Raw genomic sequence first — 26171 nt, 5'->3', positions numbered from 1 at the left:
GCTGTGATCAGAGGTCTGCAATTCAAAGCCACCCAGACAGGAAAATCCATAAAAAGACTCTTATCTCCAATCAGCCACGAAAATGCCAGAAATGAAGGTGTGGCTCAAGTGTCCAGTGGTAGAGCACCAGCTTTGAGGAGAAAAAAAACAACAACAAAAGGGTAAGGCCCTGTGTTAAAGTCCCAGTTCCAAACCAAAATAAATGAATAAATGAATAAATAAATGGAAGATAGGTAGATAGAATTTAAAAGGATAAATATATTATTTAGCAATTCAGGGTTAAATACCAAACAAAAGCTAAAGTTGAGAGCATCTGCTTTGAAGGATAGGATAAATTGCCTCTTTTCAAACTAAGCTTTTTAATATTAATTAGTATTAATTAATATTAAATATCAAATAAATTAATTGAGCTTAATCATATGCATTGATTTTTAAATATATATTTTTTCATTTTATTTTTGGTTGGTTGTGGGCCTTGAACTCTGGGCTCGGCTCTGTCTCCAGCTCAAGGTGAGTGTTCTACCACTTAAGTCACAGCACCACTTCGGTTTTCTGAGTGGTTTATTTGAGATAAGAGTCTCCTAGAGCTGGCCCGGTTGCTCATGCCTATAATCCTAGCTACTCAGGAGGCTGAGATCTGAGGATTGGGGTTCAAAGCCAGCCGGGGCAGGAAAGTCCAAGAGACTCTTATCTCCAATAAACCACTAGAAAAAAAAAAACCGAAGTGGTGCCGTGGCTTAAGCATTAGAGCACTAGTCTTGAGCTGAAGAGCTCAGAGACAGCGCCCAAGCCCAGAGTTCAAGCCCCACAACCAACAAACCAAAAAAAAAAAAAAAGTCTCATAGACTTTCTTGCCTTGGCTGGCTTTGAACTGCAATCCTCAGATCTCAGCTTCCTGAGTAACTAGGATTACAGGCATGAGCCACCAGCACCTGGCAAACAATTTATTTTTAAATTATAGAGAAATATATTGAAAAATAAGTGCTGGAAAAAAGAAGAAAAAGTTAGTTATATTATTTAACAACATAAGGCCCTGGGTTTAACATATCTAGTCAGATTCATTTCAAGGAAGGATAAACATACTTACATGATTCTCAGTAGTCCCTGAATAAGGGCACAGCACAGAAGCATTCTTCATATACATAAAAAAAAATAATAATAACATCATTAAGCCATGTGCTTATGTGCTTAATGATGTAACCTTAGCAACTGAAATCCAGAGAGTAGTGATTCAAAGCCAGACTGGGTAGAAGAGTCTACAAAACTACATCTCCAAAATAACTAGTAGAAAGTTATGTTCAAGGCATGGCTCAAGCAAAAGAACAAGCCAGGAGCCAGCACACTGATCAAGTTCAAACCCCAGTACAGATCCGCCCCCCTCCCCCCGAAAAAATATAAAAAGATATCAAGCAGATTGAATTGTCTTATGTAACCATTTAATAAGACAAGAAAGAGAGAGAGGATGGTACTGGTGACTCAAGCCCTATAATCCTAGCATCCTCGCTTCTCAGGAAAAAGTGGGATCTGAGAATCACAGTTCAAAGCCAACCCGGGCAGGAAAGTCTGTGAGACTCTGTTGGGAGCCAAAAGTTAAGTCTCTCAAACTTGATAGGCTTAACTATCTCACTGGAACAACCTGAGGCTGAGTTTACAGAATCCCACCTTTTCACCAGGCCCTAAAGTAAACACCCTGCAGCTACTAATGACCACCTTTTCACCCCGCCCTAAATCTACTAACCACCACCTTTGCACCAAGCCCTAAGTCCAAGCATATAAATACCCTTGTGTGAAAAATAAAAATTGGCAGCTTGATCAGAATCCTTGTCTTGCTGTCCTTCTTCGTGTCTCTTGTCCCTTCATTCCTTCTCGCTTAGGTTCACCGCCCTCGTTGAAGTCCTGCGGGTCGGGACAAGACTGTTTTTCTTTTTTCTTTTTTTTTTTTTTGTGGGTTGTGGGGCTTGAACTCTGGGCCTGGGTGCTGCCCCTCAGCGCTTCAGCTCAAGGATAGCGCTCTACGACTTGAGCCACAGTGCCACTTCCAGCTTTTTCTGCTTATGTGGTGCTGAGGAATCAAACCCAGGGCCTCATGCATGTGAGGCAAGCACTCTACCACTGAGCTACCTTCCCAGCCCTCTGTGAGACTGTTTTGTTTGTTTTTTTGGGGGGGTCTAGTCATGGGGCCTGAGCTCTGGGCCTGGGCGCTGTCCCTCAGCTATTCAGCTCAAAGCAAGCACTCTACCACTTGAGCCATAGCACCACTTCTAGCTTTTTCTGCTTATGTGGTGCTAAGAATTGAACCCAGGGCCTCTTGCATGCAAGGTAAGCACTCTACCACTGAGCCACCTTCCCAGCCCTCTGTGAGACTCTTATCTCCAATTAAACACCAGAAAACTGGAAGTGGTGCTGTGGCTCAAGTGTTAGAGCACTCACCTTGAGCTGAAAATCTCAGGGACAGCACCCAGACCTAGAGTTCAAGCCCCACTACTGACAAAAAAAAAAAAGAAATAAATAAATAAGGCAAGAAAGAATAGTACATGTTGGAAACATTCTCATCTTAACACTAGGTAAAATAATACTTATCCATTACCTAAATGTAGCAAACTATGGCTATCTGGAACTCAAACAGGATGCTAGCTAAATGTGTTTAGGCAAGAAAATATATTACCATAAACAGACTGGATTGGGCTAGGAATGTGGTTCGTGGTAGAGTACTTACCTAGCATTCATGAAGCCTGGGTTTGATTCTTCAGTACCTCATAAACAGAAAAAGCTGGAAGTGGTACTGTGGCTTAAGTGGCAGAGTGCTAGCCTTGAGCAAGAAAATATGCTCAGGGATAGTGCCCAAGCCCTGAGTTCAAGTCCCTGGACTGGCAAAAACAAAACAAACAAAAAACACACTGGATTACTGAGACACCAACAAGTTTCTGATTTATTCTTCATTCCAAGAACAACTGAATCAGGTTTGTTGTTGTGGTTAGGTTGCCTCAGCTGGTTTGGGCATGTGGCTGGTCAATATGTAGTCTGCCAGTGATGTAGGCAAGTAAGAGAGTGGTATGAATATGAACTGAGCACCCCAGCCAGCCACATATCGAGTACGAGGGTGTGCCGACGTTACAGCATGCTCCATGCAGTCAGTGACCAGGTTCAGATCTGAGCTACAATTGGAAAGTCCTTTCTTAACCGTTTTGTAATCTGTATGCAAGAGAGATAACAGTGTCAAAACCTCAACTCCATCACTGCAAAACATAAAGTTTGATTGAAACAACACAGGTATATGAATTGATCTTTTCCATTGGAATTTGTTGTATACATTTTTTATTGTTGTTGTTGGTCCTGGGGCTTGAACCCTGGGCCTGGGCGTTGTCCCTCCACTCTTCAGCTCAAGCCTAGTACTCTGCTACTTGAGCCACAGCGCAACTTCTGGTTTTCTGGTGGTTTATTGGAGATAAGAGTCTCATAGCCTTTCCTGCCCAGGCTGGCTTTAAACCTCAGTCCTCAGATCTCAGTCTCCTGAGTAACTAGGATTAAGGTGTGAGCCACCAATGCCCACCTTGTATACTTTTTTATTTTGTCATAGGGTCTGAAATCTGGGCCTGGGTGCTGTCCCTCAGCTCTTCAGCTCAAGGCTAGTGCTCTACCACTTGAGCCACAGTGCCACTTCTGATTTTCTGGTGGTTAATTGGAGATAACAGTCTCATGGACTTTCCTGCCTGGGCTGGCTTTGAACCGCAATCCTCAGATCTCAGCCTCTTGAATAGCTAGGATTACAGGTGTGAGCCATCCATGCCTGGCAGAAAATTTTCCTCAATGAACTGGGAAGCTAAGATCTGAAGATCACTGTTTGAAGCCAGCCTGGGTAGAAAAGTCTTTGAGATTTTCATCTCCAATTGACCAGCAAAAAAGACAGAAGTGGAGGTATGACTCACATGATAGAATTCCAGCTTTGAGAAAAAAAAGCCAAGTGAGAGCACAAGGCCTTGAGTTCAAGCCCCATTACTGGCGAAAGCACTCACACACACACAGAGAGAGAGAGAGAGAGAGAGAGAGAGAGAGAGAGAAAGAGAGAGAGAGAGAGAGAGAGAGAGAGAGAGAGAGAGAGAGAGAGAGAGGAGAGAGAGAGAGAGAGAGAGAGAGAGAGAGAGAGAAGAAAGAAAATAATATTTTCATGAACCCCAAAATATGCCCTCTGGCATGGGGAATGTAGCTCCGTGGCAAAGCACCTGCCTAGCTTTAGGAAGCCCGTGGATTTAATCTACAGCACTGCAAACACACACTAACACATATAAGCTAAGCACCAGTGGTTCATGTCTATATATAATCCTAGCTACTCAAATGGCTGAGATATAAGGATCAAAGTTAAAAGCCAACCTGGATAGACTTTTTTTTTTTAATTGTCAGTCGTGCGCCTGAACTCTGGGCCTGGACACTGTCCCTCAGCTCTTCAGCTCAAGTCTAGAACTCTACCATTTGAGCCACAGCAACACTTCGGGCTTTTTCTTATGTTGTGCTGAGGAATCAACCCCAGGGCCTCATGCATGCAAGGCAAGTACTCTACTACTGAGCCACCTTCCCAGCCCCTACACAGACTTCTATCTCCAATTAACCAACAAAAACAACAACAACAACAAAGCCAGAAGTGCAGGCTGGGTGCTGGTGGCTCCTCCCTGTAACCTTAGCTACTCATGAGTAGGAGGATGAGACTTGAGGATCACAGTTCAAAGCCAAACTGGGCAGGAAATCTTCAATTACGCAACAAAAAAGCCAGAAATGAAGCTATGGGTCAAGTGAATTTCAGCCATAAACAAAAATGCCCAAAGATAAAGCCTAGTTTCTGAGTTCAAGCCCCAGGATTGGTGCACGTGCACACATATGCGCCCATACATGCATGCAAGCAGACACAGACACAGACACAGACACAGACACACACACACACACACACACACACACACACACACACACACAGTCACTCTCATTTTTTCCCCACAAACCTAACCCAAGGAATCACTTTCTTTTATTTTCTTTCTCTCTTTCTTTTTCTTCTTTTTTTTCTTTTTTTGTGCCTATGGAGTTTGAACTCAGGAATTGAAAGCTATCCCTTCAATTTTTTGCTCAAGGCTGGCACTCTATCAATTGAACCATAACTCCACTTCTCACATTTTGGTGGTTACAGGTGACAGTCTTAAGAACTTCCCAGTCTGGCTGGCTTCAAACAGCCTCCTCAGTAGCTAAGATTACAGGTATAAAACCACTGGCACCAGCTTCCATTTCTATAGGCCATCAATTATGTTATTTCATAAAACTGAGTGATCCCATACCTTTGAGGCTTCTGTGACCAGTACCACCTGCCCAACCATGCCCAATAGGACAAAGCTGGTCTTCACCAACTTATGCCCTCCCTCCTTCCACAATAAGAAACATTCTAGGGGCTGGGAATGTGGCTTAGTGGTACAGTGCTTGCCTAGCATACATGAGGCTCTGAGTTCAATTCCTCAGTACCACATGCACAGAAAAAGCTGGAAGTGTTGCTATGGCTCAAGTGGTAGAGTGCCAGCCTTGAGAAAAAGAAGCTCAGGGACAGTGTCCAGGCCCCGAATCCAAGGCAGAGGCAAAAAACAAAAACAAAAAGAAATAGTCTATGGTCAAGCTCTTTGTTACAAAAAGGACAGCCAAAACTGAAGACTACAGTTTAGGGCTGGGAAGGTGGCTCAGTGGTAGAGTGCTTGCCTTGCATGCTTGAGACCCTGGGTTTGATTCCTGAGTACCACATAAAGAACAAAGCCAGAAGTGGCACTGTGGCTCAAGTGGTAGAGCGCTAGCCTTGAGCTGAAGAGCTGAGGGACAGCACCCAGGCCCAGAGTTCAGGCCCATGACTGGACCCCCCCCCCAAAAAAAAAAAAAGACTGCAGTTTAGTTCAGCAAACAACTCATAGCAGCCTCATTGTTGGGTCCTTCTCAACTGAGACCTTCTTTCTTTCTTTCTTTCTTTCTTTCTTTCTTTCTTTCTTTCTTTTTAATTTAATTTAATTTTATTTTGTGAACATACTGTACAGAGGGGTTGCAATTACATGGGCAGGATAATGCGAACATTTCTTATCAAGCATTGCAGCCTCCTCCTTTATTTACCCTTCACATCCCTTCCCAACCTCCCCATACACACCCCCACCCAATCCTACCCCCCCCTCGCACCAACGTTGTAAAAGCTCGATTTTCTTTTTTCTTTTTTCCTGTGTGTGTGTGTGTGTGTGCGTGTGTGTGTGTGTGCATGTGTGTGTGCGTGCGTGTGTGTGTGTGTGTGTGTGTGTGTGTGTGTGTGTGTGTGTGTGTGTGTGTGTGTCCTGGGGCTTGAAACTCAGGGCCTGTAGCTCTCCCTGAGCTTTTGTGCACAAGGTTAGTACTCTACAGCTTAAGCCACTGCTCCATTTTCAGCTTTTTGGTGATCCACTGGAGATGAGACTCTCATGGACTTCTCTGCCAAAGCTGGACTTTGAACCAAAATCCTCAGATCTCAGCCTCCTGAGAGCCAGAGGCACTCAGCAAAGAGACCTCTCCTTTTAAGCCTCTCCTGTATAGGAGGACTTTGGTAAAGGAACATTGTTCTCAAGGATCAAGCAGTGAATTTCTATCAATTTCTCTTTCATACACATACACACACAATTTTTTTTCTTTTCTTTTCTTTTTTTTATTAGTCATAGTGCTTGAACTCTGGGCCTGGGCATTGTCCCTGCACTCTTCAGCTCAAGGCTAGAATTCTACCACTTGACCCACAGTGCAACTTCCAGTTTTCTGGTTGTTTACTGGAGATAAGAGTCTCAGGGAGTTTCCTGCTCGGGCTGGCTTTGAACCATAATCCTCAAGTCTCAGCCTCCTGAGTAGCTAGGATTACAGGCATGAGCCACCAATGCCTGGAATGCACTTTTTTTTTTTTAATGATACTTGGATTTGAAGTCAGGGCCTCACACTTGAGAGCCAAGTACTCTACAATGTGTGGCAAGCCTCCAGTCTTTTTTTTCTTTTTTTTTTTGGCTAGTCCTACCACTTGAGCCATAGTGCCATTCCCAGCTTTTTCTGTTTATGTGGTACTGAGGAATCGAACCCAGGGCTTCATGCATGCTAGGCAACCACTCTACCACTAAGCCACATGCCAAGCCCAAAGTCTCCAGTTCTTATCTTTTCCTTTCTTATACAACACTGTCCATTAACTCTATCAAAAGAAAACAGCTAAACCAGGCACTGGTGGCTCAGGCCTGTAATCCTAGCTACTCAAGAGGCTGATATTTGAGGACCACAGTTCAAAGCCAGCCTGGTCAGGAAAGTCCCTGAAACTCTTCTCGCAAATTAACCACAGAAAACCAGAAGTGATTCTGTGGCTCAAGTGGTAGAGCTCTAATCTTGAGCTGAAGAGCTCAGAGACAGCACTCAGCCCCAGAGTTCAAGCCCCACAACTAACCAAAAAAAAAAAAAAAAGAAAGAAAGAAAGAGAGAGAGAGAGGGAGGAGGGAGGGAGAGAGAGAGAGAGAGAAAGAAAGGAAGGAAGGAAGGAAGAAAGAAAGAAACAAAGAAACAAAGAAGAAAGAAAGCTTACGGAAGTCAAAAAATTGCTGTCCATAGGATTCCTTAATATGCATAGGGATTTCTTTCCAGGTTTGCTCCAGTCTGTTCAGTGACAACTGCAGATTGGTCATTTCCGTTTTGAAGCTACCAGGTGTAATTATGCTGACTTTTACTCCAAAACCTTTAACTTCGCGCCTGAAATGAAACTCCACAAGTTAATTCCTTTGAAGTAAAAAATATCACTATTTCACTGTTCTTAGGGAAGAAAACACAAAACATAATAAATATATCTTTATAAAGACACATTTACTGAAAATTTTGAAGAAAAAATAGAAAGAAAAAAGTTAAACATTCTTAGAGCTAACAATTGAAATATTATACCAACCACTAAGCCACCATAATCATTTGTGATTTGTGTGTGTGTGTGTGTGTGTGTGTGTGTGTGTGTGTGTGGCGCTTGCGCCCGCCCCAACACAGGAGCTGAGCTTAAACTAGGGCCTCACACTTTCACTAGAGTTTTTTCAGTCAAGGATGACATTCTAACACTTTAACCACACCTCCACTTCCAGCTTTTTGCTGGTTAGCTGGAGTTAACTCTCAGGCTTTGCTGACTGGGGTAGCTTCAAACCAGGATCCTCAGATCTCAGCCTCCTAAGCAGCTAGGATTATAGGTATGAGCCACCAGTGCCCAGCATACACCTACTCTTTTTTTTTTTTTGGTCAGTTGTGGAGCCTGAACTCTGGGCCTGGATGCTGTCCCTCAGCTCTTCAGCTCAAGGCTAGCACCCTACCACTTCAGCCACAGCGCCACTTCCAGCTTTTTTCTGCTTATGTGGTACTGAGGAATCAAACCCAGGGCCTCATGCATGCAAGGCAAGCCCTCTACCACTGAGCCACCTTCCCAGCCCATACTCCTACTCTTTAAATGAAGAGTTAAGTATCCAGAGTTGTAAATACTGGAGGTATAAAGAAGACTAATAATAATAATAAGTCAACATTTATTATAACAAGCATATACACAATCTCCAATCAGTCCCTCACCTCAAAAACTCACAGCAGGAAAAACTCAATAGGTATGCACAATATAACTCAAAATAATTACAGAACCAGGTGTAGTGGGTTTGACTCCAGCATAAGTAGAAAGAAGCAGAAGGGAAGAGGGGAGGAGGAAGAGGAGGAGGACTGAATGAGTTATGGAAGTTGATAGGAAATGCAAATAGATCTTCAAGACAGTCAAGCTTCAGTGGGAAGAAGACATTTCAGCTGAACCTGGAAGGATAAAGGCCAAATCTTCATGTGAAGAAAGGAGAGGAATGAGCGGGGTACTGGTGGCTCATACCAGAATCCCAGCTATTCAGGAGACAGATCTGAGAATGGAGGTTTGAAGTCAGCCCAGGCAGCAAAGACTGTGAGACACTTACCTCCAATAAATACCCAAAACCCCAAAGTGGAGGTGTGGCTCAAGTGGTAGAGCACCAGCTTTGAGAGAAAAGCTAAGGGACAGTGCCTAGGCCCTGAGTTCAAGCCCCAGTAATGTCATCAAAATAATAATAATAAAGCTGGGCGCCAGTGATTCATGCCTATAATCCTAGATACTCAGGAGGCTGAGATCTGTGGATCGAACTTCAAAGCCAGCTCAGGAAAGAAAGTCCATGAGACTCTAATATCCAATTAACCACCAGAAAACTGGAAGTGGTGCTGTGGCTCAAATAGTAAAGTTCTTGCCTTGAGCTGAAGAGCTCAGACACAGTGCCCAGACCCAGAGTTCAAGCCCCACGACTGACAAAATAAACAAATAAATAATAATAATAATAGTTGTTTATATTTTCCTTACCTTAGTGTATCTGAAAACCCTTCAACTCCAAACTTGGACATAGAGTAGAATCCTCCAGATGTAGCAATTCTTCCCAACATGCTAGAGACATTGACAATTCTTCCCTTTGCTCTCCTTACCAAGGGAAGCATGCTCAAGGTCACCTGTACCAAACCAAGAAGGTTCACGTTGAGGATGTTCATACAGTCATCAAACTTCTGCCATTCAAGGTAGGCCATTGGTTGGTAAACACCTGCGTTGTTGACCAAGCCCCAAAGCCCTAAAATAATAAAATTCAGATCAGAACTTGTGTTTCAGACAAAAAATGACAATGTTTACCTTGACCTATTTTCCTGCTAATAACAACTACAGATGGTAGAGAAAGAAGAAAAATGTTAATGTATTTAAGTGTGTCTATGAGTTAAGAACAACAACAAAAATGCAAAATCAGTGCGGTTCCAGTGGCTCATACCTGTAATCCTAGCTACTCAGAAGGCTGGAATTTGAAGACCATGGTTCAAAGCCAGCCCAGGTAGGAAAATCTGTAAGATTCTTACCTTCAATTAACCAGAAAAAAAAAAAAAGCCAGAAGTAGAGATGTGGCTCAAGTGAGTGCTAGAACTTGGGTATAAAAGCTCAGGGACAGCACCCCGGCCCTGAGTTCAAGCCCTGGTACTGATAAATATATACACATAAGTTAAATCAAAAACTAATTACTGGATTTTTTTTTCCTTTTTTTGAGTGGTGGTCCTGTGATTTGAACTTAGGACTAGACACTTGCTAGTCAGGTTTTCTACCCCTTGAGTCATATCCCTGCCCTTTTTGTTTAGCTTATTCTTCAGATAGGGTCTCACACCTTACCTAGGGCTGGCCATAAACCAAGACCTTCTTATCTTTCCCTCTTCCTGCCCCATAATCTGGGATTCCATACTCATGTATTAGTGAAATCAGCTTGTTTTGTAAAATAATATTTCACCAACTCTTCTGCAAGGCTTGCCTTGGCCTTCTACTAATCTTCCATTTCTGATTTCTGCACAGCTAGATTGCTGGCTTTTGATTTGACAGAACTTGCCAACCAATGTGAAATTGGAATTCAATATATATACACTCAGAAGAAATAGAAAGGAAGGGAAAAGGAAGGGAAAAAAGAGAAAAGAAAAAAAAAAAAAGTCAAAGAGTCTCCTAAGTAACAGAGTCTGATCTCAGCATACTTGGTGCATACTTGTAATCCTAGCTATTCAGAAGGCTACGACATGGAGGATTGCAGTTCAAGACCAGCTTGGGCAGAAAAGTTTGCTAGACTCTATCTCCAATTAGCCAACAAAAAGCAGTGCTGAAGATATGACTCAAGTAGTAGAGCACCAGCTGAGCAACCAAGCTGAGCATGCACACAACCCTGAATTAAAATTCTGATACCACCAAAAAGAAAAGATACTCTCTTCATTAAACTGGTATTCAAAAATTCCAAGGGCCTTGGAGAAAGATGTTAATAAGTTGATAAATAAGCAGTTAAAATTTCTGAAAAACGGGGCTGAGAAGGTGGCTCAGTGGTAGAGCGCTTGCCTTGCATGCATGAGGCCCTGGGTTCGATTCTTCAGCACCACATAAGCAGAAAAAAAAAAGCTGGAAGTGGTGCTATGTCTCAAGTGGTAGCGTGCTAGCCTTGAGCTGAAGAGCTGAAGGACAGCGCCCAGGCCTAGAGTTCAGGCCCCACGACAGGACCCCCCAAAAAAAAATTTCTGAAAAACTAAGCAAATATACTACTTTAAGTAGTAAAAAAGTAGTTGCAGAAAACATGGAATAAAAAATTTAGTGTGAAGCTGGGAACCAGTGGCTCATGCCTATAATCCTAGTTACTCAAGAGGCTGAGATCTGAGGATAGCAGTTCAAAGCCAGCCCAGACAGGAAAGTCCATGAGACTCCATCTCCCAATAAATCACTCAGAAAACCGAAAGTGGCACTGTGACTCAAGTGGTAGAGTGCAATATTTGAGCTGAAGAGCTGAGAGACAGCATTCAGGCCCAGAGTTCAAGCCTCATGACCCACAAAAAAAAGTGAGAGAGGCAGAGAAAAAGAAATTTTATTCACTATTGTCAAGAATTGGAATTTATCAACAGGTACATATATACAATGAAATATTATGGGACAAGGAAAAGATAAATCAAGCCATATATCAAAGCATAGAGGAATCTTAAATGCATGTAGTTAAATGAAAGTAGCTAATTGAAGACTACATGTAATATTATATCAACTATATGACATTCTTTAAAAGGAAAAACTACGGGGAAATAAAGATTGCCCAGTGTTGGGATGATAAGCATGTGGAACACAGGGATTTTTCTTTTTCTTTTTTTTTTTTTTCCGGTCATGGGGCTTGAACTCTGGGCCTGGGCACTGTCCCTCAGCTCTTCAGCCCAAGGCTAGTGCTCTACCACTTGAACCACAGCACCACTTCTGGCTTTTTTCTTTTTTCTTATGTGGTGCTAAGGAATCTAACCCAGGGCCTCAGGCATGCAAGGCAAGTGCTCTACCACTGAGCCACTTTCCCAGCCCCAGAGCAAAATTTTCACAAGACCTCAACTTAACACTTTGAGGTCAGATGACAACCTCAAAAGTATGGATCTCAAAATAGTGCTGTGGCTCAAAGTGTTAGAGCACTAGCTTTAAGCAGAAGAGCTCAAGGACAGGGCCCAGGCCCTGAGTTCAAGCCCCAAGACCAACAACAACAAAAAAAAGTATAGATCTCCTTTTTCCATGAGAGCATTGTTAAGGAAATGAAACACTGCAATGCATCATGACATTCCTTCAAATGATAAAAACAACCTTTTAACTTCTGCTGAAGGGCAGGACCTTGAGCTTGCAAGCTAGGCAATCTACTGCTGAGTCATGCCTCTAGTTCTAATCCTTTGTATCTCCCTGACTAAATGAAAGAAGAAAAGATTTTTTTTCATACCTCTGTCCCCCACGCGCTCCTTCACCCACTGGGTGGCTGCAGCAATACTCTCTGTGTTGGTGACATCTAGGATCACGGTCTCCAGCCTTTCTGATGCCTTGTTCCTCAGCTGCTCAGCCCCCTTCTCCGTCAGACATGCAGCCAGAACCCTCAAGCCTCGCATGTCCAGCTGTCTGGCCAGCAGGTTCCCGAAGCCCCTGTCACAGCCTGTGATGAAGACATACTTGTCCTGGAGGTGGCTCACCACCTGCCTCTCTCGGTACCAGCGCAGCACGTAGTATAGACCCACGAGGACCACAAAGTAGAGCCACATTGCCAAGGTACGTCCTTCAATAGAAAGAGAACAGCTTTCACTGGTTGTGGTAGTACATACACACTAGTAACTCTAACTACTCAGAGGCTGAAAGAGAAAGATCAAAATTTTGAGACTAGCCTGAGCAATTTACGAAAATGTGTCTCAAAATAAAATTTTCAAAAAAGGTGGCTCAGTGGTAGAGCACTTGCCTAGCATGCATGAGGCCCTGGGTTCAATTCCTCAGCACCACATAAGCAAAAAGAAAAAAGCCGGAAGTGGCGCTGTGGCTCAAGTCATAGAACGCTAGCCTTGAACTGAAGAGCTGAGGGACAGCGCCCAGGCCCAGAGTTCAGGCCCCACGACCAGACCCAAAAAATATATAAAAAAAAAAATTAAAAAGTGACTGGGGATATAACTCAGTGGTAGAGCATTTGCCTAACACTCAAGAGACCCTGGGTCATTCCCTAGTACCACAATTCTAAAAATTGGGTTGTTTTATTTTTGTTGTTGGGTTTTTTGTTTGTTTGTTTGTTTTTGTCAATCCTGGGGCTTGAACTCAAGGACTGAATCTCTCTGTGCTCAAGGCTAGCACTCTACCACTTGGGCCACAATGCCACTTTTGGTTATTTCTGTTTGTGTGATAATGAGGAATCAAACCCAGGGCTTCATGCATGCTAGGCAAGCACTCTACCACTAAGCCACATTCCCAGTCCCAATTTTTTTTTTTTCTGTCAGTTGTGGGGCTTGAACTCTGGGCTTGGGCACTGTCCCTACACTCTTCAGCTCTAAGGCAAGCACTCTACCACTTGAGCCACAGTGCCACTTCCGGTTTTCTAGTGGCTTATTGGAGATAAGAGTCAAACGGACTTTCCTGCCTGGGCTGGCTTTGAATCCTGACCCTTAGATCTCAGCCTCCTGAGTAGCTAGGATTACTGGTGTGAACCACCAGTGCCCGGCTTCTAAAAATTTTTTTTAAAAAGAGGAAGAGAGGGAGAGAGAAAAGGAAGGAAGGAAGGAAGGAAGGAAGGAAGGAAGGAAGGAAGGAAGGGAGGAAGGGAGGGAGGGAGGGGGGGAGGGAGGGAGGGAGGGAAGGAAGGAAGCTGCTTATACCTATAATCCTAGCTACTCAGGAGGCTAAGATCTGAGGATCACAGTTCAAAGCCAACCTAGGCAGGAAAATCTGTGAGACACTCATCTCCAATAAACCACCCAGAAACCTGGAAGTGGCGCTGTGGCTCAAGTGATAGAGTGCTCAGCTAGAGCTGAAGAGCTCAGGGACCATGCCCAGGCCCTGAGTTCAAGCTACTACTGAAATATACATATATACATATATATATATATATATATATATATATATGAATATGAGAAAGCTGAGAGCTGGTGGTTCATACCTATAATCCTATTACTCAGGAAGTTGAGATCTGAGATCAAAGTTCAGAGCCAGCTATCTAGATAAATCCTTGAAACTCTCCAAATAATCAACACAAAATCTGAAAATTGTGAAACTAGAGGCATGGTTCAAGAGGTATGGCAGGGAGGGCAGAGAGAAGAAAAGAGAAGAAAGGGAGAATGGAATCTTAATTCTTGTGAAAGAACAAGACTCGATGTCATATTTTGACTTAAAATGTCCTATTCTTTATTGTAAACAATTTGTGGAGAAAGCTATGTAAAGGTTTTTGTTTTGTTTTGTTTTCAAGCTGGTACTGGGATTTGAATGAAAGATCTGGATACTGTCCCTTAGCTTTTTCACTCAAACTGGCACTCTACCACTTGACCCACAGCTCCACTTCTAGCTTTCTGCAGGTTAACTGAAACTGAGTCTCACAGACTTTGCTGACCAGGCTGGCTTTGTTGGAACTGTGATCCTCAGATCTCAGCTTCCTGAGTAGCTAGGATTGCAGGCTAGGATTATGAATAGCAAGGGAACCCATGGAATATGTAGTTACTTAGTAAAAGTCTGGTAGGGGCAGGCATCTGTGGTCCGCACTTGTAATCCTAGCTACTCATTGAAGGATTGATTCCTGCCTTATTCCTCCAGGTCAAGCAAAGCACCAGGTGTGTACTCACATGCTTGTCTGCAGGCATTTTACTCCAACTTTGGTTTAGCTGAAATTCCACCCCACCTGGCTCCAGGCAGAGCATTCCACTCTGGACCTAGCCTGGGATACTGCCCTTGGCCCCCAAGAGACTATTGCCTATTTTTTATTTTCTGCTTCCTTATTAAGCCTGGCCCCAAATCCAGTCACTCGCACAACCTCCAAACCTGCAGAAAGATCTGTGCCCCTTGCTATCAATAAACAGTGCTAGCCTGTTGACTGCCTAATCCAGCCTATTCCTTTTCAGTTCTCATCCATTTTCCTAACACTCAGGAGCTTGAACTCTAGATAGAGATTCAAAGCCAACTAGTACAGAGAGATCCAAGAGTATCTTTTTTTTTTTTTGTCGGTCATGGGGCTTGAACTCCAGGCCTGGGCGCTGTCCCTCAGCTCTTCAGCTCAAGGCGAGCGCTCTACCACTTGAGCTACAGCGCCACTTCCAGTTTTCTGGTGGTTTATTGGAGACAGGAGTCTCACGGTCTCTCCTGCCCGGGCTGGCTTTGAACCGCGATCCTCAGATCTCAGCCTCCTGAGTAGCTAGGATTACAGGCGTGAGCCACCAGCGCCCGGCTTCCAAGAGTATCTTATCTCTAATTAGCCAGCAAAAACCTGGAACTGTGGTTCAAGTATGAGTGTTCCAGCAGTAAGCAAAAAAGCTGAAAGATCCAAGCCCCACCACCCCAATACACGCATGTGCTCACACACACACACACACACACACACACACACACACACACACACACACACATATCTGGTTAAAATTTAAATAGGGATACAGGTGAACCCATTACAACAATGAGACTTACAAGTCATGTTGAAAATGAACTTTACAACTTCGGTGGCGGGGGGGGGGGGGGGGGGGGGGGCGGTGAGCAGGAGGGTTGGGGGGGTGAGGAGAGGATGGGATGGGAAGGGGAAACAAAGGAGGCTACAATGCTTGATAAGAAATGTACTCATTATCTTGCCCATGTAATTGTAACCCCTCTGTACAGTATTTTCACAATATAAAATATAAAAATTTAAATAAAAAAAATAAAAAAAAAACTAATCTGGTTTAAAAAAAAAGTCACCAGAGAGTTATGCCAATGATCTTAGCTACTTGGGAGGTTGTCTTATTGGAGAGTAGGGGTTGTCATAAAAGTCATATATAGACAATTAAAAGGGAAAAAGAGTAGTCATAAAAGTGAAAATGATGTCTTTTGTGTTTACCCTATACAAATGACTAAAGCCAAGAGGTGATTTAAAAAAGAAAAAAAAGTCCTTACACATGATAACTACCACCAGACTGCCAGCCCAGGAATTTGGACAGTGGCCTTCACAATCTAATCTACAAGGAGCTACTACAAAGACAGTTGCCAGATTACTGTCTACTCAACCTCAGACAGTAGCCACTTTCTGTTGTTAGTGTGGCCTAAGATTATTGTTAGTCTGATAGTTTATCAGATTCAGAAAATATCCTACTCTGTCACTATTTTAATCTAATTATTTTAGTTAACAGGTAGGTTACAGTTTAAGTCTTTTACTTTTATTTATTTATTTATTTATTTTTGGTTAGTCATGGGGCCTGAACTCTGGGCCTGGGCACTGTCCCTCAGCTCTTCAGCTCAAGGCTATCACTCTACCACTTGAGCCACAGGGCCACTTCTGGCTTTTTTTGCTTATGTGGTAGTGAGGAATCGAACCCAGGGCCTCATGCATGCATGGCAAGCATTCTACCACTGAGCCACCTTCCCAGCCCTGGCTTAAATTTCCAGTCTGGGAATGTGGCTTAGTGGTAGAGTGCTTGTCTAGCATTCTTGAAGCCGTGGTTTCGATTCCTCAGTACCACATAAGCAAAAAAAGCCAGAAGTGGCATTGTGGCTCAAGTGGTAGAGTGCTAGCCTTGAGCAAAACAAGTCCTGGGACAGTGCCCAGGCCCTGAATTTAAGCCCCATGACTGGCAAAAAGGAAGGAAGGAAGGAAGGAAGGAAGGAAAGAAGGAAGAAAAAGAATAAGATATATAGAAAGTGATAGATGAGAGAAGATACACTAGAGAACTGACTCACAATTGTAGAAACTGAGAAAGAAATCCCACAATAGTCGTCTCCTATAATGCCAGTAGTAGCGTGGCTCAGTTCAAGTCCAAGGCCTCAGAACCAGGAGTCTGATGGTATGACTCTCACTTAATCTAAGGCCCAGAGACTGGAGAACCTAGGAGGCCACCGGTATAAGTCCTGGAATCCAAAAGTCCAAGAGCCTACAGTTTGGATATTCAAGGGTAGGAGAAAAAGTGTTTCAGCTCCAAAAAGGAGAAAATACCTTCCAACCAACTGACCTTTCTGGACTTTATGGTTGATGGGATGATCCCGCCCACTGGGAGGATGGCTCTTCCCCATTCAGTCCACCTATTCATTCAGTAATACCCTCTGGAAACACCCTCCCAAACATACCCAGAAGTAATGCTAGGTGTTGCTTAATCTGGTTGAGTTGATTTCTAAAATTACCTGTTATATGCTCCTTTATTAATTGTAGAATAAATGAATGAATTACAGAAATACTAGACAGGAATGGTGGTCCATACCTGTAATTCAATCAGAGGCTGAAATGTGAGGATTGCAAGTTTGACCAGCCTGGAAAACATAACAAGATATCTCATTAAATAGATAATTAAAAAAATGCTGAATGAACCTTACATATACAGTAATCCATTCTTTTTATTATTATTGTTCATTTTATGTTATGTGGTATTGTAGTACCCAGAGAAGGAATTTTACATAAGAAATTACATAATTGGTTAACATTTTAAAGCAAGCTAAGCTGGACAAATATGATTGGTTGACCTTTACAGAAAAATATCCTTGTTCCATAGCTTAACTACAAATGGTTATGAGTCACACATGGTCCAACAATATGCATGGCATGTTTCATCCTGAGCTCTGAAGAACCTGTTGGTTGGGACATTATATAGTTTTAACTGAAACTCTTAGCCCTAAGTCACTCAGGGGCAAACACCTGACTTAATCACGGTACACATAGCTCTTTCCCATAATTTGTGCAGGTTCTGGTTAATTTTAACTTAATAATACCTCTTTGCATAATGACACTTCTCAGAAACACCTTGGTCAACAGTACTTAGAACAAAGGCAAAAAGTGAAACATAAAACGTCGCCTGAGCAAGATAGAGTTACTCTTGTTCTCTCATTAGGTTTCTCAGTACCAAGGAATGGAACCCAGGGCCTCATGGATGCTTGGTACACATACTACCACTAAGACACATTCCCTTCCCTAAACCATTCTTTTCTTTCTTTCTTTCTTTCTTTTATTTATTTTTTATTTATTTTTTTTTTTTTTTGGCAGTCATGGGGCTTGAACTTTGGGCCTGGGCACTCTCCCTCAGCTCTTCAGCTCAAAGCTATCGCTCTCCCAGTTGAGCCACAGCACCACTTCCAGTTTTCTGGTGGGTAATTAGAGATAAGAGTCTCATGGACTTTCCTGTCTAGGCTGGCTTTGAACCACAATCCTCAGATCTCAGCCTTCTGAGTAGCTAGGATTACAGGCATGAGCCACCAGCACCTGGCTAAATCATTCTGTTAAATGCCGGAGCCTGCCGGCAATGAAAGGGAATCCTGGATTAGGGGGCGAGGATGCAGAAAAATAAAGACATAAAACAAAGGATGGGGTCGGGAGGTCTGCAGCTCAAGACTGCAGCACCATTTATTTTTAACTTTCCTAATATATTCTATTAGAAGTCAGCACCATTTATTTTTAACTTTCCTAATATATTCTATTAGAAGTCAAGAGGCAACATAACGTTACAATAGTCTTGAAAAACAAGGAAAATTTCAGTAAAAACAGAGTACAGTAAAACAAGACAAGGTTAACTGGTAGAAAGTAAAACAAACTCTGCAGACATAGCAAAGCAATCCCTGGCACCTGGTGTTTTTAAGTAAGCCAGTTCCTTGTATGTGCCTCCAAGGGAGCACAGGAGTCAAGATGACCTTTGAGCTTTACTGTCAGCTTCCAACTGCTCCCAACATCTCCCTGTCTTTGTTTAAAGAAGCGAACCTGCTTGTCTTCGGTTGGGTGGGTTGTCTTGTCTGTCTTACCCGTCTTGAGGAACTTTTTTAGAGCAAAGCTGAAGGCCCTGTCTTAGGTTGGTCAGACTGGCTGTAGTTTTCCTCCGGGGGTGGGGGGGGTGGGGGGGATTCTTTTATGTGGAGCTTGATTTTATGTAGCTGGCTGGCTAAACTCATAAGAGAATTTTGCAGTGTACGTATAATACAAGGAAGGCCTAGAAAAACCATAAGCAGGGCTGGGAAGATGGCTCAGTGGTAGAGCACTTGCCTTGCATGCCTGAGGCCCTGGGTTCGATTCCTCAGCACCACATAAGCCAAAATGAAAATAGAGTGCTAGCCTTGAGCTGAAGAGTTCAGGGACAGCACCCAGGCCCAGAGTTCAGGCCCCACGACCGGACCCAAAAAAAAAAAAAAGAAAAAGAAAAAGAAAAACCATCAGCAAAAGCATTCCCAGGCCAATCAATGACATTAGTAATCCTTTAACATAAGTCAGGGAAGGGATATAGTGTTGAAATTGTTTAAACAGTTTTTTAGCAGTTTTTGCCACTTTAGAGTCCAGAGGTAGGGCTTGTTTTTCTAAAGATAATACTGAATCATATAATGCTTTTAGTTTTTTGTTTTACCTTGTCATAAACCTGGCCTTGAAAGTGTAGAGTCTGTGTAGTATTATGAGCAAGCTGATTAAGATAATGGGCAGTTTGTACATTTTGTGTTAGAACCACAGCAACTGCCGCTGCAAAGGCAGCTAACGAAATAAAGGCCAAAACATCAGCTACAAGTAGCCCAATAAATCGACGAGGGCGCATTTGTTCTTTCAATTGTCTTAACACCTGAATGCCAGAATCTTTATATCAAGTTTTAGAAATATTTACATGAAGCATAACAAAAGGTGGTTGTCTAACAATAAGTATGGATTTAGTTATGCTGCTATATGAGCAATTAGTAAAAGAACAATTAGAGCAGGTAACATTAAAATAATTAGCTCCTACAGAAATATTAAACGGTCCATACATAATGACATAGGGTGGTGATACACAACTCATAATTTTTTTTAAAAAGGATGAACTGGGCCAGGTTATGTTGTTGAGTGCAGCCACCAGCATCCAAACATGATGTTGAGGATGCCCCTTCATCCACCACAGTCCAAGATTGTACTTATTAGTAAGATTAGCTCCAGACCAGTCCATTAATTGAGAATTAGTTCCTGAAATAATGGTAACAAATGGTTGTTTATGCCTGCACCTTATTGGATGAAGTTCTCCTGTAGATTCTACTATTTGTGAAGAATTAATGTAACAGGGTATCATATAGGGGAGTAGAATTTGTATAAACTGGGTGCCCAGTTGGCAAAGATGTCATCTGTATATTGTACATTTTATTTTTGTCCGGGATCCAAATTTTATGAGTCATGGATAGCATTATAATACAGCTTGGAATGGAGCCTTTAGAGCTGGTGGTAAAGCATAAAGGAGTTTTAATTCCTGAAGCTGAGATATTTCCCATCTCGGTGTGCTGGATGAAGGGATCTGGGGCTGTACTGTATGCTGCTCTAGTGACATGAATGAGTACTTCAACTCCCTCCCAAGTTGTAGGGTGCACAATCGGGGGATCCGGCACGTAAGCCCAATGTGTCAGCGTTTGTGTCATCTGAATGAGCCTCCACAAACAATCCTAACGCAATGTTCAGGCAACCAGCGGGATTTATTTTCTTCCTGCGAAAAAAACACAAACATGTCCTCGACCCCATGTTAAAACTGGATCGGGTCCATGCCAATCACCTGTTAAAGGATCCTTCAATTTAACTTGGGCAAAAGCTCTTTGCTCTCTTTTTCTCCCAAAACTGCTGTGCTGGGGAAAGGCCATTACAATCTAAGCTTAAAATTTTTAGTACAGGGGCTGGGAAGATGGCTCAGTGGTAGAGTGCTTGCCTTGCATGCCTGAGGCCCTGGGTTCCATTCCTCAGCACCACATAAGCAAAAAGAAAAAAGCCGGAAGTGGCACTGTGGCTCAAGTGGTAGAGCACTAGCCTTGAGCTGAAGAGCTGAGGGACAGTGCCTAGGCCCAGAGTTCAGGTGCCACGACTGGACCCAAAAAAAAAAAATGTTTTAGTACAGGGGCTGGGAAGGTGGCTTAGTGGTAGAGCGCTTGCCTTACATGCCTGAAGCCCTGGGTTCCATTCCTCAGCACCACATAAGCAAAAAGAAAAAAGCCGGAAGTGGCACTGTGGCTCAAGTGGTAGAGCACTAACCTTGAGCTGAAGAGCTAAGGGACAGCGCAGGCCCAGAGTTCAGGCCCCACGACTGGACCCAAACAAAAAAAAAAATTAGTACAAATAAAGTGTGAGAAGAATATTGACAGGAAAGAAGGGGTATAATTCTCCCCTTTTAATTTAAAAATTTGGTGTTTTAACAGCCCGTTGGCTTGTTTAACAATTTTTTTTAATTTTATTTTATTTTATTTGAGAACATACTGTACAGAGGGGTTACAATTACATGGGCAGGATAATGCAGACATTTCCTACCAAGCATTGCAGCCTCCTCCTTTGTTTACCCTTCACCTCCCTTCCCAGCCTCCCCCCTCCCCCTGTTTAACAATTTTTTGTCCTTGAGGATTATAGGGAATACCTACAGGTAAGATTTACAAAAAGTTTGAAAAGCTTGTCTGACATATCCTGGACCATTATCAGTTTTAATATGTTTAGGAAGTCCCATAGTGGCAAAGCAGTGTAGGGAATGAACAATACAATGTTTGCTAGTCTCCCCGGCAGGAGGAGCAGCCATAATAAAATTAGAGTAGGTATATGGTAACATGGACAAAGCAAAGCCATCCAAAAGATGGAATCAGGCAGGAGTTTAGTCTACTTTTTTTTATGGTGGAGGTGGTCAGGGTAACGATGTAGATTTCCTCCAGGTAACTGTCAGGTTGTAGCAGCAGCAGCAGGGTCTCTCAGTGGCTCCAAGGGACTGTCACACCTCATCTTGGACTGTAAATTTTTACACAGACTGAAACTTGTTAAGAGCCAAAGTTACATCTGACAAACTTGTAAGAATCCTCTGTGTTTTGCTCTGGGCTTGTTGGAAACTTAAAAATCCTATAAGAACAAACTGAAATAGCAATTAAGTAATTATTTTGGTAATCCTACTTTTTTTACTTTGAGGCAAATGTTAAGAACAATTTTACTTTTAAACTTTATATCCAGAAATTTATTCTTAATTTTTTAACCTTCCTATTAATCTCTTTTATTATTTTATATTTTAGTTTTTAGTTACATTTTTTTTAAAATCCCTTAAAATCTTGAGGCCAAGTGTCATTCATTGTCTCTTGGCTGCTTGTTTTAAAACAGATACACATTAAAACTTTTAAACTCAAATGACAATTTTTTAATGTAAGAATTACAATCATCATCACTGTACCAAGAAGCTAGACTTAACACCTTTATGACTTTAAAAAACATATCCTAATTGTAGAACATCATTAAAAGCAAGTCACATTATACAAATACATTTTTTAACCCTCTTTTTAAGTCCAAGGGCCAGTTTTAGCAATACTAATCAGATCATCACATCACTAATTTTTTTTGTTTGGGTTTTTTTGCCAGTCATGGGGCCTGAACTCTGGGCCTGGGTGCTGTTCCTCAGCTCTTCAGCTCAAGGCTAGCGCTCTACCACTTGAGCCACAGTGCCACTTCCGGTTTTTTCTTTTTGCTTATGTGGTGCTGAGGAATCGAACCCAGGGCCTCATGCATGCAAGGCAAGCACTCTACCACTGAGCCACTTTCCCAGCCCCATTGGGTTTTATTTTTTAACTGTTGTTTTTTTTTTTTTTTGTCTTTTCTTTTTTGGTACTGGGGATCGAACCCAAGACGTTGCACTTGCTAGGCAAGCAGTTTGCCACTGAGCTACATCCCAGCCACACATCACTAATTTTTACCATCATGTTTTTAGTATTTATCTGTAGAGAAAAAGGATAGAACAAAGATGGGCCACTTGGCCCCTCTATGGAATGCGCATGCACCTAATCTCACTCTTTAGGGTTAGATGAACTGCGTTTGTGCCAGCTTGTCCTCTTTTACCATGCATGGACTCCTCCCATGACCCGTCCCACCATGTATGACCAGCTGAACTGCACTTTTGCCTGTTTATCCCTTACCCCTAAAGATAGGTTTTTGTTGGCTTTTAAGTTTTTTCTTTTTTTTATCTCTTGGTTTTTGAATGAAAATACATAGTTTTAGACAGACAGAACAGGTAATGTCTTTGACAGTGTTAAACAAACTTTTATATTTAAATTTTTAATATTTATCCCCAAATTTTGGCCAAGGGAACTAAATTTCAAACAACCAATGCATTTTTGTTAAGCCAGATAACTTGATTACAGTGTAAACAGCCTTATGCATTTTAAAATACCAGATTTTTTATTTTTAAGTTAAAGAATCCTTAAAAAGTCATTTAAAACAATGTGAAAAATTTTTTAAATTTTTGGTAATGTCCAAACCTCATAACTTTTTGAATTTTAAACTTAAACTCACCCAATTGCTACAGCATGCTGACAATTCTTATCTTGAACATGTTCATAAACACATACAAAACACACACAGATCTTAAAGTGCACAAAAATCATAATCAGTTGTACGTACATTTAAAACTGGTACCAATTCTAAAACAGAACTAGACAAGACAACAACCAAAGGCTGAGTTGGGGGCTAATAGGCCCCCAGTTTATCCCTACCTCAGAAAACATAGAACAGAAAACACACCAAAGTAAACAAGACAAACAAGTGGCCACAAAGACAAAATCAGGTCTCAGTGAATGGGGCAACATCTTACCACATTCACAAGTGGGACTCAAATCCATTTACCAGAGGACTAGAACCCCCTCTACTTACCTCCAGAAGATTTTTCTTTTAGATTCCTGCAAACGTTGACCCAGGGGCCTTCTAAGTGGAGATTTCCCAGTCATCTTGGGGCAAGGGAAAGAAGTCCCTAGTGGCCGTCCCCTCAGACTGACAGGTTTTCCCCCATACTCAGACCCCGTGGGCCAAGGCCCAAGGCCCGAGGCTAAGATCTTGCTGGTGCTACTTGCAGGTGGTCAGTGGCAGTTTCATAGGCTGCGAGTTCTCCCTGCCAGCCCTTTTAAGTTATTGTTAGATCCGCCAGGTTTCTCACCCCCACCCCCACTTCTGGATCCAGAGAGGGTGGAGGAGGTGGCAGTGAAGGGCAGAAAGGGGGGGGGGGTCAGTTTAAAGTGTAAGTAAAAACGAAGGAGCTAGAGAGATACAGATATTAAGGGGGTGTTGTTAGCCAGTCTCCTCCAGGCTCTCGCATCAGGATGAATCTGAGAGGAGAAACATTCCAAGAATTCCAGAATACATACACACTAACATTGAGACAATATACATTTACTGCATGCGCGTTGTAGACTGTCAGACAGAAAGTGCCGGACTACAGACGGGCCCAAATGTCCCCACTAGTGGATAGTTTACCCTGATGGGGATGGGGGGGAGGGGAAACGTCTCCCACCAGCCCGTTGGCTGTTTATAGCACCTCCGCCAAGAGCTCTTGCCAACCCCAATACAGAACCTGCAGGCTACACAGATACCAGACAATTACAAAGCAGCAATGTTTTAATTTACCGGCCATTTGCATCATAGTGTCCCTGAGTCCTTTTTTCCACTTTTTGGCTAAGTTTCTAAACTAATGGTTCCTTCCTCCGGGAACCAGGGGCATACTTCCTCAACAAAGTGAAAGAAACATTTAACTGACTCTGTCTAACTTTCACTCCTCCAGCGTGAAGCCCTTGAGAGCCTGCACATAAAGCGTGTGGCTGTTACCTTGCCCCATAATTTCTTACTCCCAACTATACTCTCTCCTGCTCTCTATTTTAAGTTTCTGGACGTCCTCTTACCTTAGCGGGGTCCTCTGCCGTGATCCCAGGTTTTCAGGTCCCTGTTCGGGCACCACTTGTCGGAGTCTGCCGGCAATGAAAGGGAATCCTGAATTAGGGGGCGAGGATGCAGAAAAATAAAGACATAAGACAAAGGATGGGGTCGGGAGGTCGGCAGCTCAAGACTGCAGCACCGTTTATTTTTTACTTTCCTAATATATACTATTAGAAGTCAAGAGACAACATAACATTACAATAGTTCAGAAAAACAAGGAAAATTTCAATAAAAACAGAGTGCAGTAAAACAAGACAAGGTCAACTGGTAGAAAGTAAAACAAACTGCTGGGAAGGTGGCTCAGTGGTAGAGCGCTTGCCTTGCATGCATGAGGCCCTGGCTTCAATTCCTCAGCACCACATAAGCAGAAAAAAAATAAAAAAGCCGGAAGTGGCGCTGTGGCTCAAGTGGTAGAGTGCTAGCCTTGAGCTGAAGAGCTGAGGGACAATGCCCAGACCCCAGAGTTCAGGCCCCACAACCGGATCCAAAAAAAACAAACTCTGCAGACATAGTAAAGCAATCCCGGGCACCTGGTGTTTTTTAAGTAAGCCAGTTCCTTGTACGTGTCTCCAAGCGAGCACAGGGGTCAAGATGACCTTTAAGCTTTACTGTCAGCTCCCAACTGCTCCCAACAATTAAATACTAAAAACATCCAGAAATTGAACTGAGAAAGGGTCCAAGTGTTCAAAGAACTTGAGAAGAGAGACTTAGAGCTGATATCTTTACCCTGAAAGGATAGAGGTTAGTATTGCCAAGTAACATAGGCTTCAGGGTTGTGCAGCTCTAGGATGAAACTTCAACAAGAAACCAAAAGAGTGGCAATAGTGTCCCCTAGTGGCAATTAGAATAGAGGCTTTGATGCCAGAAAACACTGGTAAAGGAATAGTTTTTCACTGCAGATTTTATCTGCAGTAACTCCTTAATTAGTGAACCTCCCAACAACCACTTGTAGACACAGCATGGAATTCTGGAATTAGAGAGACTATGAAGCCAGGCTGATTTTCCATCTAATGATTCTCACTTGGTTAGTAACCTTGGTCAAATTTACTTCATTCTCACTTCGTTAGTAACCTTGGTCAAATTTACTTCATTCTCACTTCGTTAGTAACCTTGGTCAAATTTACTTCAGTTCTCTGCTATTTCTTCATGTGGAAAGTAGGAATATTAGTATTTACTACATAGAATTCTAATGAGGAACAAATTCCTAAAACAATACTTGGTAGCTGGGCAAAAGCTATTATCATTTCACTTTTCTTATAAGAAAATACATGTTAAGTAAATCATCCATTGTTTTAGTCCATCAAGCTGCAATAACAAAATACCACTGATGAGCTCATAAACAACAAAAGTTTCTTTTTCACAGTTATATAGGCAAGGTCAAGGTGCTAGTACATTCAGGAGATTCACTGTCTGCTTTTCTGGTTTGTACATGGTGCTTTTTTTCCTGCCAGTATAGGAACTTGAAGTCAGGAC

At 42.5% G+C, this 26171-nt stretch overlaps 1 protein-coding gene across 5 annotated transcripts; it reads right to left on the bottom strand.

Moving 5' to 3' along the window:
- Window positions 1-2902: 2902 nt before the first annotated feature.
- On the bottom strand, window positions 2903-25100 carry Hsd17b6 (hydroxysteroid 17-beta dehydrogenase 6). 5 transcript variants are annotated; one of them, XM_069986937.1, is made up of 8 exons: window positions 25018-25099; window positions 24665-24752; window positions 17269-17317; window positions 16754-16944; window positions 12318-12644; window positions 9386-9644; window positions 7583-7746; window positions 2903-3192 (listed from the first exon to the last, which is right to left on the bottom strand). In XM_069986937.1, the coding sequence occupies exons 5-8, from the start codon at window positions 12628-12630 to the stop codon at window positions 2975-2977; spliced, it is 954 nt and encodes a 317-aa protein (XP_069843038.1). In that variant the 5' UTR covers window positions 12631-12644; window positions 16754-16944; window positions 17269-17317; window positions 24665-24752; window positions 25018-25099; the 3' UTR covers window positions 2903-2974. The 5 variants fall into 5 exon arrangements, with proteins under 5 accessions (XP_069843038.1, XP_069843042.1, XP_069843031.1 ...); XM_069986941.1 differs by lacking the exon at window positions 16754-16944 and having other exon boundaries at window positions 25018-25100; XM_069986930.1 differs by lacking the exons at window positions 24665-24752; window positions 25018-25099 and adding an exon at window positions 23646-23944.
- Between the last annotated feature and the right edge of the window lie 1071 nt (window positions 25101-26171).

This window comes from Dipodomys merriami, unplaced genomic scaffold (genome assembly GCF_024711535.1).
Source record: "Dipodomys merriami isolate MVZ:Mamm:240054 unplaced genomic scaffold, mDipMer1.0.p SCAF_10, whole genome shotgun sequence".
Classification (NCBI taxonomy): Eukaryota; Metazoa; Chordata; class Mammalia; order Rodentia; family Heteromyidae; genus Dipodomys; species Dipodomys merriami.
The sequence above is the reverse complement of the archived record's forward strand: the minus strand, read 5'-3'. Positions and strand labels throughout refer to the sequence as shown.

Excerpts from the sequence above, each read along its gene's own strand:
- Hsd17b6 (XM_069986941.1), bottom strand. The coding sequence starts at position 12,630 with ATGTGGCTCTACTTTGTGGTCCTCGTGGGTCTATACTACGTGCTGCGC. Across the intron at positions 7,747-9,385 it reads GGGTTTTCAGATACACTAAG|GCGCGAAGTTAAAGGTTTTG; the intron begins GTAAGGAAAATA and ends GTTTCATTTCAG. Across the intron at positions 3,193-7,582 it reads ACAGCAATTTTTTGACTTCC|ATTACAAAACGGTTAAGAAA; the intron begins GTAAGCTTTCTT and ends TCTTGCATACAG.